Source organism: Heptranchias perlo, chromosome 35, assembly GCF_035084215.1.
Source record: "Heptranchias perlo isolate sHepPer1 chromosome 35, sHepPer1.hap1, whole genome shotgun sequence".
Lineage (NCBI taxonomy): Eukaryota > Metazoa > Chordata > Chondrichthyes > Hexanchiformes > Hexanchidae > Heptranchias > Heptranchias perlo.
This window is the reverse complement of record NC_090359.1, coordinates 15876070-15892658: the sequence shown is the minus strand read 5'-3', so window position 1 is coordinate 15892658 and position 16589 is coordinate 15876070. Positions and strand designations below refer to the sequence as shown.

At 58.8% G+C, this 16589-nt stretch overlaps 1 protein-coding gene across 1 annotated transcript; it reads right to left on the bottom strand.

Moving 5' to 3' along the window:
- Window positions 1–11965: 11965 nt before the first annotated feature.
- On the bottom strand, window positions 11966–14301 carry LOC137302280 (zona pellucida sperm-binding protein 3-like). Its single transcript, XM_067971925.1, has 6 exons — window positions 14044–14301; window positions 13026–13141; window positions 12835–12938; window positions 12566–12743; window positions 12194–12480; window positions 11966–12111 (listed from the first exon to the last, which is right to left on the bottom strand). The coding sequence occupies exons 1-5, from the start codon at window positions 14221–14223 to the stop codon at window positions 12300–12302; spliced, it is 759 nt and encodes a 252-aa protein (XP_067828026.1). The 5' UTR covers window positions 14224–14301; the 3' UTR covers window positions 11966–12111; window positions 12194–12299.
- Between the last annotated feature and the right edge of the window lie 2288 nt (window positions 14302–16589).

Genomic DNA, 16589 nt, shown 5'->3' with positions numbered 1-16589 from the left:
GCAAAGGGGCCCCTCTCCCAACCAAGCTCTGGGATTCGGGGAGAGAGGTTTCCTCAGGGCTTCTTTTAAAAAGGCCTAAATTCATCAGTAGGCCCGAGACTTGGGGTGGGTGTGGCTCTTTAGGTCATGGCTTCATCATCTTCGCCGGTGCCGGGACCCAGCAGGACGTATGCGGCGGTTACCTCGGGGGCCGCTCCTACAGTTCGTGCCGCTCCTGCTGGGCCGGCGCCTTTCCGCCTCATTACGAGGAAGCATGGGGTGAAGAGCTACGCCCACCCCAACATGACCATTGAGGCCTGCGTAAAGGCCATGGCCGAGGTTGTCGGCCCCTCGGCCATCGTCGCGGCCTCGAAAATGTACGGGAGGGCGGTGTTCTTCCTGAGGTCCGAGCGGGCGGTGTCCCTGGCCCTTAGTAAGGGGCTCACGGTTGGCGGGACCTTCCTGCCGGTGGACCCGCTGGAGGCCACCGCGCAGCGGGTCATTTTATCCAACGTCCCGCCTTTCCTGTCGGACGAGCTCCTCCTCCCCCACCTACGTCAACTGGGGGAGGTGAGGTCGGGGGTAACGCCGCTGCCGCTCGGACTCAGGGAGAACAGCCTCCGGCATGTTTACTCCTTCCGTCGCCAGGCATTCGTCAAGCTGGCACGGGAGGAGGTTACGGAGGGGGGCTTTAACGCCCTCCATGAGGGGACCCCTTACCGCGTCTTTTGGACGGCAGAGGGTGGGCGGTGCCATGCCTGTAAGGAGGTGGGGCACCTGAAGAGGAACTGCCCCGCCTCTCAGGCCGCCAAAACAGCTACGGCGGCCGGGGCTGGCGCCGCCACCGCTCCTCCCCCAACCCCGCCCCCGCGTCGGGAGAGTCAACTGCGCGGGTGGAGGTTGGCGTCGAGGCCTCCGCCAGGGGGGAGGAGGGGAACCCTCGCCAGAAGAAAGTGCGGAGAAAGAGGAAGAATTTAGAGGCTGGTCCCCGGGACAGAGAAGATCTCAGTCAGCCCGAGGTCGTGACCGCGGCCAGTCAACATCTCGCGGTCGCGACAGAGCCCGGGCTGGCGGGTGATCAGGAGGGAGCGGAGGTGGGGGTCCCAGCAGACATGGAGTCCCCCCTCCCTCCGCGACCCTCCTGGAAGAAAAAGAGGCGCCACTCCCCGGAAGCGAACGGGCTCCCTGCTAAGGGACGGCCCCCCGTGGAAGGGGAGTCGGTGCCGGTCGCGGATCCTGCGGCCCCGCCCGTGACATCCGAACAGCGGCGGGGGTCATCTACCTCTCGGGGGGAGGGGATCGTGCCCGTGCCTCCCGGGGGGGATGGAGAGACCCCGCCGATAGGGGGGGTCGCGGATCCGCTTTTACCAGATACCACCCTGTTCACCGGGTCGGGCGTCCTGGGTGCCGGGGTGGGCGAGGCCGTTGCGGCCAAATTCGTCTGCCCCCGGCTCGACCTCTCCCAGGACCTGCTCGACCTGGTGGTGGGTTTTAATCAAAATATCTCACGGGCCGGGTCGGTCGGTGGCGACGTGGGTGGGGGGACCCCCTCCTCTCAGTCTCTGGGCTCGGAGCCGGGGGAGGTGGGAGAACTTAAGTACACGTTCTCCCCGGTTTCCCCGGGTTCCCCTTATATCCGGGTGCCGGTTTTTCACCGCTCGGAGGCTGGGGAGGGTCCTCGCCCGGAGCCACCCTCTGACCCGGACCCCCCGGTGGAGCCCGGGGAGGACTCCTCTGCTGACGATCCTGGGGGTGGGATCGTGGCGGAGGCGGGGCCGGCCGGCGCGGCCGTCTCGTTCTCCGCACCCTGTGCGGGGAGTGGGTCGGCCGCGGGCGACGATGACCCGGAGGAGGACGGGGACTCGGTGGTGGGCACTGGGGAGGATTTGGAGTTCGCCACCAGTGAGGTGGTGGACGCCCTCGTGCCCGACACCGAGTCTCCCCTCATCCCCGTTGAGGAACTCCGGGATTTTGCGTCCGGTTGGAGCCGTCGTCGCGATGGCGTCCGGCTGGCCCTCGACCGTTGGTCGGAGCCGGCGCAGTTAATCCGCTCGGTGCTGGCCGCCGTCGCGTCCGTGGCCGCGGAGGGTGGCGGCGGCGGGGTCAGGCTGCGCCGGCTCAGATCCCTCCTCACCGGGCTCTTGAGGGAGTGGCGGTCGACTAGCGGCCCCGCTCCCTCCGCGCATTAGGTTTAAGTAGGTTGCGCTGTGCTCTTGCCATGGAGATAACCATAGCCAGCCTCAACATCAACGGCGGCAGAGACGCCCGCCGTAGATTTGACAAGTTCTCGGTCCTTCGGGACGGGAAGTATGCGGTGTGCTTTCTGCAGGAAACCCACACCGTTCCGGGAGACGAGGCCACGTGGATCCTGGAATGGGGAGGGGGGGTCTACTTGAGTCACCTCGCCAGCGTTTCGAGCGGGGTGGCCATCTTGTTGGCCCCGACTTTTCAGCCGGAGATCTTGGGGGTCAAGGAGCCGGTGCCGGGCCGCTTGCTCCACGTAGCCCTTCGCCACGGGGACGTGCCGCTTCACCTGGTGAACGTGTACGCCCCCTGGTCCGGAGCCGAGCAAGTGAGCTTCTTTGAAGAAGTGTCCACTTACCTAAACTCCGTCGACGCCGGCGAGTGCATTATCCTCGGGGGGGGGGATTTTAACCGTACCCTCGAGGCGAGGGACCGCTCCGGTCCCGCGCGTGCCCGAACGGCGGCGGAGAAGTTGAGGGACCTGGTCGGGTCCTTCGCCTTGGTGGACGTCTGGCGGAATCTCCATCCCGACTCCGGCCAGTTCACCTTTGTGAGGGCCGGAGGGGGGAAGCTCCAGAATCGACCGCCTGTACGTTTCGCGGGCGTACGCCTCCTGCATCCCGTCGGCCTCCATCCGGCCGGTGTCGTGCTCGGACCACCACCTGGTGTGGATGGAGCTCGCTCTGCTCCGCGCCCGGTCGGGGTCCGCGTACTGGCACTTTAACAACCGGCTGCTGGAGGACGCGCGGTTCCGGGACTCGTTCCGTCTGTTCTGGAGCGACTGGAGAGGGAAGCGGGGAGGCTTCTCCTCCTTGAGGCTCTGGTGGGACGTGGGCAAGGCTCACGTCCGCCTCTTCTGTCAAGAGTACGCGAGGGGGTCGACTAAGAGGCGGGAGTCCGAGGTCAGGCGGTTGGAGCAGGAGGTGCTTGGCCTGGAGTCCCGTCTCGGTCAGGCCGCCGAGGATCCGGCCCTGCGGCAGGTGTACGAGGAGAGGAAGGACGCTCTGAGGGACCTGCAACTGGTCGGGTCCCGAGGAGCGTACGTGAGGTCGCGGCTCCAGCTCCTGCGGGACCTGGACCGCGGCTCTCCCTTCTTCTACTCGCTGGAAAAGCGGCGGGGGGCTCGTAAGCAGCTCCTTACGCTGCTGGCCGACGACGGGTCCCTCGTCTCGGACCCGGAGGGAGTCAGGGCCCGGGCTCGATCTTTCTACGAGGCTCTGTTCTCTCCGGATCCGTCCAGCGAGGAGGCGCGCAGAGTTTTGTGGGAGGACCTGCCGAAGGTCGGCCCGGAGGACGCCGACAGTCTGGACGCTCCGCTCAGTTTGGCGGAGCTGACCGGCGCCCTCCACCAGCTCTCCAGGGGCAAGTCCCCGGGGCTGGATGGGCTGACCGTGGAGTTCCTCAGGGCCTTCTGGGACGTCCTGGGGGGCGACTACGCGCGGGTCCTGGGGGAATGTCTGGCGACCGGGGAGATGCCCCTTTCGTGGCGCAGGGCGGTCGTGGTCCTGCTGCCTAAGAAGGGGGATCTCCGCAACCTTAAAAACTGGCGCCCGGTCTCCCTCCTCAGCACGGATTATAAGGTCTTTGCCAAGGCGATGTCTGCTCGCCTGGGCACCGTGCTGGCCCACATGATCCACCCCGACCAGTCCTACACGGTCCCGGGTCGGAAGATCCACGATAACATCCACCTGGTCCGGGACCTGATCCACCATTCCCAGAGGGCTGGTCTGTCGGTCGCCTTCCTTACCTTGGATCAGGAGAAGGCGTTCGACAGGGTGGATCACGAGTATCTATTCGGGACTCTGCGCGCTTTCGGGTTCGGGTCGCATTTCGTCGCCCGGATCCGACTTCTGTACGCCGCCGCGGAGTGTCTGATTAAGGTTCACGGATCCTTGACGGCGCCCCTTCGCTTCGGGAGAGGAGTGCGTCAGGGGTGCCCCATGTCCGGCCAATTATACACCGTCTGCGTGGAGCCTTTCCTGCGCCTCTTGCGAAAGAGGTTGTCGGGACTGGCTCTGCGCGAGCCGGGCGTGGAGGTCGTCCTTTCGGCTTACGCCGACGACGTGCTCCTCGTGGTCACCGATCCCCTTGACTTGCGGAGGATGCGCGAGTGCCAAGAGGTCTACTCTGCCGTGTCCTCCGCAAGAATCAACTGGGAGAAATGTTCCGGACTCCTGGTGGGTCAGTGGCGGGTGGACTCCATGCCGGAGGAGCTCAGGGCTTTCGCCTGGAGTACCACGCACCTCCGGTACCTGGGAGTCTACCTCGGCCCTGCCGAGGAAGCCTGGCCGGCGAACTGGGAAGAGCTGGAGGCCAAAGTCGCCGCTCGCCTGGCGCGCTGGACAGGACTGCTCCGAGTGTTATCCTACAGGGGTCGTGTGCTGGTCATAAACCAGCTGGTGGCCGCCATGTTGTGGTACAGATTGGTCACTTTGACCCCCCCCCCTGATTTTGTCGCCAAGATTCAGAGGAAGTTCGTCGACTTCTTCTGGGCCAAAGGGATACACTGGGTCGCTGCCGCAGTCCTGAGTCTCCCGCTTAGGGAGGGCGGTCAGGGGCTGGTGTGCGTCCGCACCCAGGTGGCAACTTTCCGCCTTCGGACGCTGCGGCGATACCTGTACGTTGAGCGTCCTCTTAGATGGCGTGCGCTGGCGACGTACTTTTTCCGCCAGCTGCACGGCCTGAACTACGACACGCAGCTCCTGTTCGTCTCGCTGGTGGACGGCCGCATGTCTTTGCAGGAGCTGCCTGTCTTGTACCAGAATCTGCTCAGGGTCTGGAACATGGTCGCCTCCGGTCGGAGCTCTCACCCGTCGGGGGTAGCGGCCGTCCTGCAGGAGCCGCTGCTCGGGAATCCGTTCCTCCGCGATGTCGGCTTCGGCCACTCGTGGCTGACGGAGCGGAGGGCTGTGGCCGGTCGGGTGACCAGAGTCAGGGACGTCCTGGATGGCGGTGGGTCGGGTTGGCTCGAGCCGTGGGCGCTCGCCGCTCGCATGTCCTCGTGGCGTGCCGGGGACGCGGCCGCCGCCATCCAGGCGTTGAAATCGGCGCTCGGCCCTGACTCCACTCGGGGTGTGGAGGCGGCTCAAGCGTGCGGAGCCATCCCGTCCGACCTGACCCCCGTTCGGACTGAATTCCTCCTCGGCGCCAAACCCCGGAACCTCCCTCAGAGGGCCGCGCCTCACAACTTGAGCTGTCTCTCGGAAGTTCCCTCCGTGCCGTTTCACACCGCGCGGAGGGATTTCCTGTACGGGCTGCTCCTGCACACCATCCACTTCCTCGCCCTCGTCTCTCGCCCGGACACGCCCTGGCGTGCCATCCTGCCGTCCGGCGGAGACGGGGGTCCCCAGTGGGAGGCTCTCTATACAGGGGTCCTCCCGTGTTACTTTGGGGATCTGGGGTGGAGGGTGGCGCACGGAGCAGTCGCGTGCAACCGGCGGTTACGCCATTTCACGGACCCCCAGGCCGCTTGTGATTTCTGCGGCCTGGAGGAGTCCGTTTTTCATTTGTACACTGGGTGTGAGAGACTGCAGCCCCTGTTCCATTATTTGGAGGGGCTGCTCCTCAAGTTCTGGCTGCACTTCAGTCCCACGCTCCTGATCTTTGGCCGCCCGGTGAGGAGAGGGGCGGGCAGGTCGGTGGACGTCCTCGTGGGCCTGCTCCTGGGCCTGTCCAAGGTGGCCATCCGCAGGTCTAGGATGATCGCGGTCCGTGGGGGCGGTCGCTCGGCCTGTCTGCCTCTTTCGCGGGTTGCTCCGCGGTGTCTGCCGGTACGCTTGAGGCTTTCCGTGACCGGGGGGCACTGCAGGGGCTGGAGTGCATCCTGGACGAGGATAATAAAATTTTGATTTGAACTCTTCGTTTTGGTTTGTTTGGTTTTTAGTTGTTAAGCACACCCCACACCCCACCTTCTTATAAAAGGGGGGCCTAATTTAAAAAAAAAACAACTTCCCAGCCTGTGAGGAGAGTGCTGGGGCCGGTCGGTATTGGCGAGCCACTTGCCGGCCAATCGAGTGTGGCCTTGCGGAAGTGCTGCAAGCAGGTGCAGAGCACAGAGGAGAGGAGAGCCATCGAGAGGGAAGGAGGGAGAAAGAAAGAAGGAGGCGAAAAACATCAGGCAGCTGCGAGGGGTGTGCTGCTGCTGCTGTCAGCCTTAAACAGCAGGAAGAGGAGGTCGACGGCGATCGGGGTGGCCGACTGAAGGTCGGGGGAGGTAAGAAGATCTTTTTCGACCAGGGGATTCCGCCCCCAAGTGTCTGGCCCGGGACAGCTGGAGCTGCCTGGGTGAAGTTCCTTACTTTTGTCATCTGTGGAGGACTGAGCCGAGTCAGCTCCGGCTGTCTAGGAGAAGACATCTCCTCCCCTCCACGCCCACCGGAAGAAAGAAGCCAGAAGAAGGTGCCACCCCGCCCCTCTTTGGCCGACTTCCCCAGCGGCCCACCCCTGCGGACTCCCTCCGTTTTCCCTGTGCCATCCCTCCCTCTCTTGCTCTCGTGCTCTTTTGAGCAGTAGCTTCAGACAAAGACAGAACCAAATATCGGACAAAGGAGCCCCTCTCCCACACTTGTACTGGGATACAGGGGAGAGGCGGTTTCTATTTACATTGAACACAAGGCCATTTTTTGCCATCCACCGGCCTGAGACCATGGCGACGCCATCTTCGCCGGTCCCCGGTCCCAGCAGGACGTATGCGGGGGTCGCCACGGCGGCCGCGCCTTCGATTTCGGACGCTCCTGCTGGGCCGGCGCCATTTCGCCTCTTGACGAGGCTCCATGGGGTGAAATGTTATGCTCACCCCAATATGACCATCGAGGCCTGCGTGAAGGCCATGGCCGAGGTTGTCGGCCCCTCGGCCATCGTCGCGGCCTCGAAAATGTATGGGAGGGCAGTGTTCTTCCTGAGGTCCGAGCGGACGGTGTCCCTGGCCCTAAATAAGGGGCTCACGGTTGGCGGGACCTTCCTGCCGGTGGACCCGCTGGAGGCCACCGCGCAGCGGGTGGTGTTATCGAACGTCCCGCCCTTTCTACCGGTCGAGCTCCTCCTCCCCCATCTACGTCAACTGGGGGAGGTGAGGTCAGGGTTGACACCACTGACGCTCGGCCTCAGGGAGAACAGCCTCCGTCACGTGTACTCCTTCCGGCGCCAGGCGTTTGTTAAGCTGGTGCGGGAGGAGGTGACAGAGGGGGGTTTTAGTATCATTCACGAGGGGACCGCCTACCACGTCTTCTGGACGGCAGAGGGTGGGCGGTGCCATGCCTGCAAGGAGGTGGGGCACCTGAGGAAGAACTGCCCCGTCTCCCTGGCCGCCAAAGCAGCTCCGGCGGCCGAGGCTGGCGCCGCCACCGCTCCTCCCCCCAAACCCGCCCCCGCGTCGGGAGAGTCAACTGCGCGGGCGGAGGGTGCCGACGAGGCCTCCGCCGGGGGAGAGGGAGGGAACCCTCGCCCTAAGAAGGCGCGGAAGAAAAGTAAACATCAGGAGGCTGGTCCCCGGGTTGGAAAGCCTTCCAGCCAGCCCGAGGCCGTGGTCGTGACCGCGGCCAAACGGCAACTCGCGGTCGCGGCAGGGCCCGTGCTGGCGGGTATTCAGGAGGGAGCGGAGGGGGGGGCCCCAGCAGACATGGGGCTCGCCCTCCCTCCGCCACCCTCCTGAAGGCAGAAAAGGCGCCGCTCCCTGGAAGCGGAGGGGAACCCTGCCAAGGGACGGCCCCCCGCGGAAAGGGAATCGGCGTCGGCGCCGGCAGCGGATCCTGCGACCCCACCCTCCATTTCCCACCGCCAGCGGGGGTCATCCACCTCTTGGGGGGAGGAGATCGTGCCCGTGCCTCCCGGGGGGGGATGGAGAGACCCTGCCGAAAGGGGGGGGCCGCGGATTCGTGCGCCGACGCGAGCTTCCCGTTCACCGGGTCGGGGGTCCTGGGTGCCGGAGCGGGCGAGGCCGAATTCGTCTGCCCTCGGCTCAACCTCTCCCAGGACCTGCTCGACCTGGTGGCGGGTTTTAACACGAAAATGTCACGGGCCGGGTCGGTCGGTGGCGGTGTGGGTGGGGAGACCCCCTTCTCCCAGTCTCTGGGCACGGAGCCGGGGGAGGTTGGAGAGCTGGAATATATGTTCTCCCCGGGTTCCCCGGTTTCCCATTATATCCGGGTGCCCGTTTACCACCGCTCGGAGGCTGGGGAGGGTCCTCGCCCGGAGCCGCCCTCTGACCCGGACCCCCCGGTGGAGCCCGGGGAGGAATCCTCTGCCGACGATCCTGGGGGTGGGATCGTGGCGGAGGCGGGGCCGGCCGGCGCGGCCGTCCCGTTCTCCGCACCCTGTGCGGGGAGTGGGTCGGCCGCGGGCGACGATGGCCCGGAGGAGGTCGGGGACTCGGTGGTGGGCACTGGGGAGGATTTAGAGTTCGCCGCCAGTGAGGCGGCGGCGGACACCCTCGTGCCCGACACCGAGTCTCCCCTCATCCCCGTTGAGGAACTCCGGGATTTTGTGTCCGGTTGGACCCATCGTCGCGATGGCGTCCGGCTGGCCCTCGACCGTTGGTCGGAGCCGGTGCATCTAATCCGCTCGGTCCGGGCCGCCGTCGCGTCCGTGGCCGCGGAGGAGGACGGCGGCGGGGTCGGGTTGCGCCGGCTCAGATCCCTCCTCACCGGGCTCTTGGGGGGAGAGGAGGTCGACTAGCGGCCCCGCTCCCTCCGCGCATTAGGTTTAAGTAGGTTGCGCTGTGCTCTTGCCATGGAGATAACCATAGCCAGCCTCAACATCAACGGCGGCAGAGACGCCCGCCGTAGATTTGACAAGTTCTCGGTCCTTCGGGACGGGAAGTATGCGGTGTGCTTTCTGCAGGAAACCCACACCGTTCCGGGAGACGAGGCCACGTGGATCCTGGAATGGGGAGGGGGGGTCTCCTTGAGTCACCTCGCCAGCGTTTCGAGCGGGGCGGCCATCTTGTTGGCCCCGACTTTTCAGCCGGAGATCTTGGGGGTCAAGGAGCCGGTGCCGGGCCGCTTGCTCCACGTAGCCCTTCGCCACGGGGACGTGCCGCTTCACCTGGTGAACGTGTACGCCCCCTGGTCCGGAGCCGAGCAAGTGAGCTTCTTTGAAGAAGTGTCCACTTACCTGAACTCCGTCGACGCCGGCGAGTGCATTATCCTCGGGGGGGATTTTAACCGTACCCTCGAGGCGAGGGACCGCTCCGGTCCTGCGGCAGGTGTACGAAGAGAAGAAGGACGCTCTGAGGGACCTGCAACTGGACTTCGCTGGAAAAGCATCTCCTTACGCTGCTGGCCGACGACGGGTCCCTCGTCTCGGACCCGGAGGGAGTCAGGGCCCGGGCTCGATCCTACTACGAGGCTCTGTTCTCTCCTGATCCGTCCAGTGAGGAAGCGCGCAGAGTTTTGTGGGAGGACCTGCCAAAGGTCAGCCCGGAGGACGCCGACCGGCTGGACGCTCCGCTGAATCTGGCTCGGGAGGCTGCGCCTCACAACTTGAGCTGTCTGGGAAATTCCCTCCGTGCCTTTTCACTCCGCACGGAGGGATTTCCTGTACGGGCTGCTCCTGCACACACTCCACTTCCTCGCCCTCGTCTCTCGCCCGGACACGCCCTGGCCTGCCATCCGGCAGAGGCGGGGGTCCCCAGTGGGGGGGCTCTCTACTTGGGGATCCTCCCGTGTTACATCGGGCATCTGGGGTGGAGAGTGTTGCACGGAGCAGTCGCGTGCAACCGGCGGTTACGCCATTTTACGGACTCCCAGGCCGCCTGCAATTTCTGCGGCCTGGAGGAGTCCGTGTTTCATTTGTTCACGGGGTGTGGGAGACTGCAGCCCCTGTGATTATTTGGAGGGGCTGCTCCTCAGGTTCTGGCTGCAATTCAGTCCCACGCTCCTGATCTTTGGCCGCCTGGTGAGGAGGGGGGCGGGCAGGCCGGCGGACGTCCTCGTGGGCCTGTCCAAGGTGGCCATCCACAGGTCCAGGTTGCTTGCGGCCCGTGGGGGCGGTCGCTCGGACTGTCTGCCTCTCTTCCACGGAATGCTTCGCGCCCGGGTGGCCCTGGAGATGGAGCACGCGGTGTCTGCCGGTACGCTTGAGGCTTTCCGCGACCGGTGGGCACCGCAGGGACTGGAGTGTATCCTGGACAAGGAAAATAAAATTATAATTTGAAACTGGTTTTGGTTTTTCTTTGGGATTTTTGCACATAAAAGACACCCGAAATCCCCCTCCTTTTAAAAGGGGGGCCTAAAAAATGTCGCTGTTGGGAATGGAAAAAAGTCGCGAAAAAATCCTGGCTGCTAAAAACAGCAAAAAGGTCACTGCTTTGATGCGATTGGATGTCTTTCAGACTCATCAGAAAAAGAGTAGCTGATAAAACCCCCGGCTGCTCTTCCATCCCACACTCCTGAGCTGAGCGGAGTGGTGAAAATAGTAAAAAACTGTTTTTGATCCAACTCAATGTCTTTAGGATGCTCCTTTCGTTCAATCACTTCCATTGTCCTATTTCATAAATTTCTAAAAGAAAAAATAAGGAGTCACTGTTGGGATACGATTGGATGTCTTTCAGACAGACCATCAATCCATCCAGGAATCAGCCTGACTGAACTTGCCAGTTAATACTGCTGAGTAGAGCAGAGGTCAGAGTTAAAGCTCTGGGTGGAGAGCAGGGTGAAAAGTACCAGCCCTCGCTTGTATACCTCTGAATCCAGGAGAAGGAGAAGGAGAAGGAGAGGAACAAACAACCAACAGGGAGGAAGGAGGAAGAAGAAGACCACCATTCACTGTGAGGGGTGTACTGCTGCTGACCGATACCATCCAACAGAGGGAGGAAGAGGAGGTCGGTGCGGTGCAGTGTGACCAACTGAAGGTAGGGGGAGGAAAGATCATACAGAACAGGGGGTTTCCCCCCCAGTGTCTGGCCCAGGACAGCTGGAGCTGCCTGGGTGAAGTTACTTTTCAATCTGTGGAGGACTGGGCAGCTCCAGCTGTCTAGGGGAAGACATCTCCTCCCCCTGCCCACCAGAAGATCCACCTGTTAAGGTGCAACCCCGCCCCTCTTCCACCCACTTCTGCAGCAGCCCACCCCTGCAGACTCCCTCCTTCCCATTCGACCATCCCTCCCACTATCACGGATATTCTTTTTTACAAAATCCTGCAAAGGAGCCCCTCTCCAAACACAGTGGGAATTGGGGAGAGGAGGTTTTCTTTTGCAAGGCCTTTGTTATTAGTCGGCCTGAGACTTGGGGTGGGTGTAGCTCGATGGAATATGGCGACACCATCTCCGCCGATGGGCACTGCAGGGGCTGGAGAGCATCCTGGACAAAAATAATAAAATCTTAATTTGACACTGGTTTTTGGTTTTCGGTTTTCTGCACAAACACACCCTGAACCCCCACTAATTATAAAAGGGGGGCCTAAGAAAAAAAAGCAGAGATCAGAGACAGCGGTCACAGTCAGGGCCAGGATCAGGATCAGGACCACCTCAGACTCCACACCTAAAACGGAAGAAGAAACCAATGGTCAGTGAGTGAAGGAAATATTGAGGGGAAAATGGAAACCAGCAGTCCGCCAACTCACCACCTGGAGACCTCTCCTGCATCCTTTGCTCAACATCATTAAGGGGCTCAGTTGCCAGCTCTAACACTTCAGGATCCAGAATGACCAGGGGTCCAAGTGAGGCTTCACCCTCCCACTTCAATTCAGCATCACTCCCTGCAATATCAAACATTCCAGTTAGAGAGGGTAAAGGGTGACCACCAACACAGAGAGGATCAATGTCCTACCAGGTCCAGATACACAAGATCCCTCCTTCCTCTGGAATCAAGTCAGAATTCCCTCCTCGCACTGCAGTTGCCCAGATGACAACAGGCGCACACGTCATTGGTCAATTCTTCCAATGGGGTCGAGCTAAACCAGAGAATCAGTTTATCAACCAGGTTGTCCATCACCCTTTAATACAACACATCCCTGAGTGAGAGAGGGAACTTACATATTCTGGAAAGGACAAGCTTTGTTCATGGAATCTCTCCGATCCACTGCAGCAACTTTCAGGTGACAGGTGATGAAAATCTGAGGAACACATTCAATACAAGTTGTTATTTCGTGACCTCCTCCCAACATGGGGAACCCAATGTTTGGCTTCCTCTTACCAGGGAACGGTCATCTCCAAAGAAGCGGAATGCATCCAGATCAAACTGGAGTTTGTCCAGCTCACGTTCACCTCTTGGCAACACAAAGGTTGAAAAGGAGTCCTCAGCTTTGCTGTCCAGGAGGCAACTGAAGAAAGATTAAAAAAACAGACAAAGTGAATTAAGTGAACCTTTGGGACATAACCAGCTGGAATAGGCAGAGAGCTCCTTACCCATGGTAGTCAATGATGTTGTATCTTGGGGTGGAATCCTTGCCTGGGCTCAATGTAGCTGCACAGCTGTCAATGTAGAGTTTCAAGGGCATGTGGTTGGTCATCGAAACAGAGGCCTCAATGTGAATGAGGTCACCCAGGTAGTAGACAGTCGAGGTGCGCTCTGTAAGCCAGTCATCTGAAGTACAAGAGGACAAGGGTTGGAGACAGTGGGTGTAACTCCCAGTGGGAGACGACAGAAAAGCACTCCCCATCCACACATCACATACCATTCATAAGACACAGTGAGAATGACAGAAGCCCTTCTCCAGACTTGGTCGAGCTGAATGGGATCCAGGTGGGCTTGATAGGGTCACTGCTCACATTGCCCTTCCTGGAAGGACAGGCGTGTAATTTCAGGACAACTTCAGAGAACTGCACCTCCTGTAGACCTCATTTGCAATAGAGTAAAGATTCTTACCTAAAATAGTGGCACTCAATGGGAATGACTACTCCATTAGTTCTCACAATGACAGATCCACGAGCATTTGGGGTATGGTTCAGGTGGGTGGTATAGACCAGGAAATCTCCAGCCATCTGAAAGACATCAGCTTAAGGAATGAAGAGCTGGTCTTATTGGACAAGAGCTATTTCTGGTCATTTTCCTGCCCTGTTAAACAGCAGTTTGAGGGGTTTTAGCTGCTCCTCAATCACACATGATTGAAGCAGCTCCACCATTGGTTGAAGTTGCCTGGAGCAGCCTCTGTTACTCTGCTCAGTCCACCTTGTATTACAGGGGACTTCAGGCCTGCAGTCAGAAACCCTGAAATGATTGGCACTGCCAGATTTGATGAGCATTCTTTCCCATATAGAATAGAGCTTTCACCTTAAGGGGCTTCAAGTTACCCCTGATATGGAGCACAAAACACAACATCACTTTAAAACCTCACCTGTATCCATGGAATCAAGGGGATTGGCAGGTGTAATAACCAAAAGTGGAGTTCCCCTTTAATACATTGTATCCCAATTATTATTCCACTTGTTTCATCTTTCAAGAGAAGTCTCAACAGGAACTTCCACACTGAACATTCATTGACCACAAGTTGAGGCAACAGGCCTGAATATCCACAGGAAGGCACAGAAAAGATAAATCAATTGAGGCACAAAAGAACAGAGTGGTTTGGAGAAATGTAGGTGAAGGTTCAAGGCCAATAGAGTTGAATCTCAGAGTTAGAGTAGTAATGACCCATTTAAGAAAGATGCAGTCCCTCAGTGACAATTTGAAGTTCTTTTTAAATATAAAGCTAAGATTGACATGTCAACATAAAGAAGTAGTTTCACACAGGGTGATATTTAACAGTGGGCAAGAATTTATACACAGATTTCATTCAGGGATCTCCTCAGTGGCTGGAGTTTCACCCGATGTTAATGAGTTCTGAGTGGGCAGTAATCTACACAGTGAAATTGGAGCAAGAGTTGAGGAATCACATTACCTGCAATCTGCTGCCACATTCATGGAGCCCATAGTCAAAGAGGACAGTGTGGTTCTGAGAGTGGATCCCAGTTGGCCGACAACCTGCTGTCCCCAAGGTCAGGTCAGCAGCTTTAATCAGGTGCCTGGTTCTAAATAAATCCATGTCTACCCTCACCAGCAGGTTCTGCTCTCCACACTGCACCATCACAGTCTGCAGTGGGGACAGACTTCTCCCCTCAGACACACTGAAATGGGAACCAAAGGGAGGCACAGGGGAAGGGACTCTCTGGGGCACAGGGGTGGGTTTTACTCTTCTCCATGGAAATCTCTGCCCTCTAAACTGTTGCCAAATGTCAGAGTAACAAACCACTCCAACTAACACCAGCACCGGGAACAAACCTCTCACCACAAAATCCCCCATGATACCAAACAACTCAACTATCACTTTACCCACCAACCAGCACCTTTTATACACAACCTGCAGTCAACTGACTCCAATTGTCCCAGATGAGGCTAAACGAGAAAACTAGACGAAACTGGAGTGCATCCTGGACCGAAATAAAAAAATTATTATTTGACACTTATTTTGGGTTTTTTGGTTTACTGCACATGAACACACCCTGAACCCCCCCCCCACTACTTATAAAAGGGGGGCCTAAAAACACACAAGGAAAAAGGGGGAAAAAAAGCCTAATTCTGACTGAACTTCCAGTCGACAAAAAAAACCACCCAAACCCCCCCTTCTTATGAAAGAGGGCCGAAAACACAAGGGAAAAAAATTATTATGACACATATTCTGGGTTTATTGTTTACTGCACATGAACACACTCGAAGAATAAAAAAAACAACACAAGGCCTCCGCCGGGGGGGAAGGAGGGCACTCTCGCGGAAAAAAGGCAGGGAGGAAAATCAAACATCTGGAGGCTGGTCCCCGGGATGCTGAACAATCGAGTGAGCCCGAGGCTGCGATCGTGACCGCGGCCGATCTACATCTCGTGGTCGCGACGGAGGCCGGGCAGATCGTTGGTCAGGAGGGAGCGGAGGAGGGGGCCCCAGCAGACCCTCCCTCCGCGAGCCTCCGGAAAGAAAAAAAGGCGCCACTCCCTGGAAGCGGACTGGAACCCTGCAAAGGGACGGCCCCCCGTGGAAGGGGAGTTGGCGCCTGACGCGGATCCTGGGGCCCCACCCTCCATTTCACACCATCGGCGGGAGTCGTCCACCACTCGGGGGGAGGAGACCGAGTCCGTGCCTCCCGGGGGGGGATGGGGAGACCCTGCCTATGAGGGGGGTCGCGGATCCGGGCACGGAGGAGAGTATACAGTTCACCGGGTCGGGCGTCCTGGTTGCCGGGGTGGGCGAGGCCGATGAGGCTGAATTCGCCCGCTCGCGGCTCGACATCTCCCAGGACCTGCTCGACCTAGTGGACGGTTTTAATAAAAACGTCTCACCTGCCAGGTCGGTTGGTGGCGGTGTGGGTGGAGGGAGCCCCTTCTCCCGGTCTCTGGGCACGGTGCCGGGTGAGTTGGGGAGCTGGAGTTCACTTACTCCCCGGTTTCCCCGACCGGTGGGCACTGCAGGGGCTGGAGTGCATTCTGGACAAAAATAATAAAATCTTAATTTGACACTGGTTTTTGGTTTTCTTTGGGTGTTTTTGCACATAAACAAACCCTAAACCCCCCTTCTTATAAAAGGGGAGCCTAAAAACACACAAAAAAGAAGAAAAAAAGAAAAAGAAAAAAAAGTCGCTGTTTTGAAACGATTGGATGTCTTTCAGGGCCCCATTTGCTTACTTAACAGCCTTCTCAACTTGTCCTGCCACCTTCAAAGATTTGTGTAACGACACCCCCAGGTCTCTCTATTCATCCACTCCATTTAAAATTGTTCCATTTAGTTTATATTGTCTCTCCTCAATCTTCCTACCAAAATGTATCACTTCACAATTCTCTGCAGTAAATTTCATCTGCCATGTTTCTGCCCATTTCACCAGTCTGTCTCTGTCCTCCTGAAGTCTGTTACTGTCCTCCACATTGTTTATTACATTTCTGAGTTTCGTGTCATCTGAAAACTTTGAAATTATACCCTGTACTCCCAAGTCCCGGTCATTAATATATATCAAAAAGAGCAGTGGTCCCAATACCGAGCCCTGGGGGACACCACTGTGTACTTGCCTCCAGTCTGAAAAACAACCGTTCACCTCTACTCTCTGTTTTCTGCTCCTGAGCCAATTTTATATCCACGCTGCCATTGTCCGTTTAATCCCATGGGCTTCAATTTTTAAAACAAGTCTATTATGTGATACTTTATCCTCCCTTAATCTCTCCCTGCATAGAAACTCCCCGACCCATATTCATGGCCACCCCCTCGACCTTGCCATCTCACGTGGCCTCTCTACTCCCGATCGTGTCAATCATGGATAAGGCCATCTCTGATCACTTCCTTGTATCCCTCTCCACCCACATGGAATCATAGAATCATAGAAAGGTTACAGCACGGAAGGAGGCCATTCGGCCCATCGAGTCCATGCCAGCTCTATGCAAGATCAATCCATGTTGTCCCACTCCCCCAATGCAC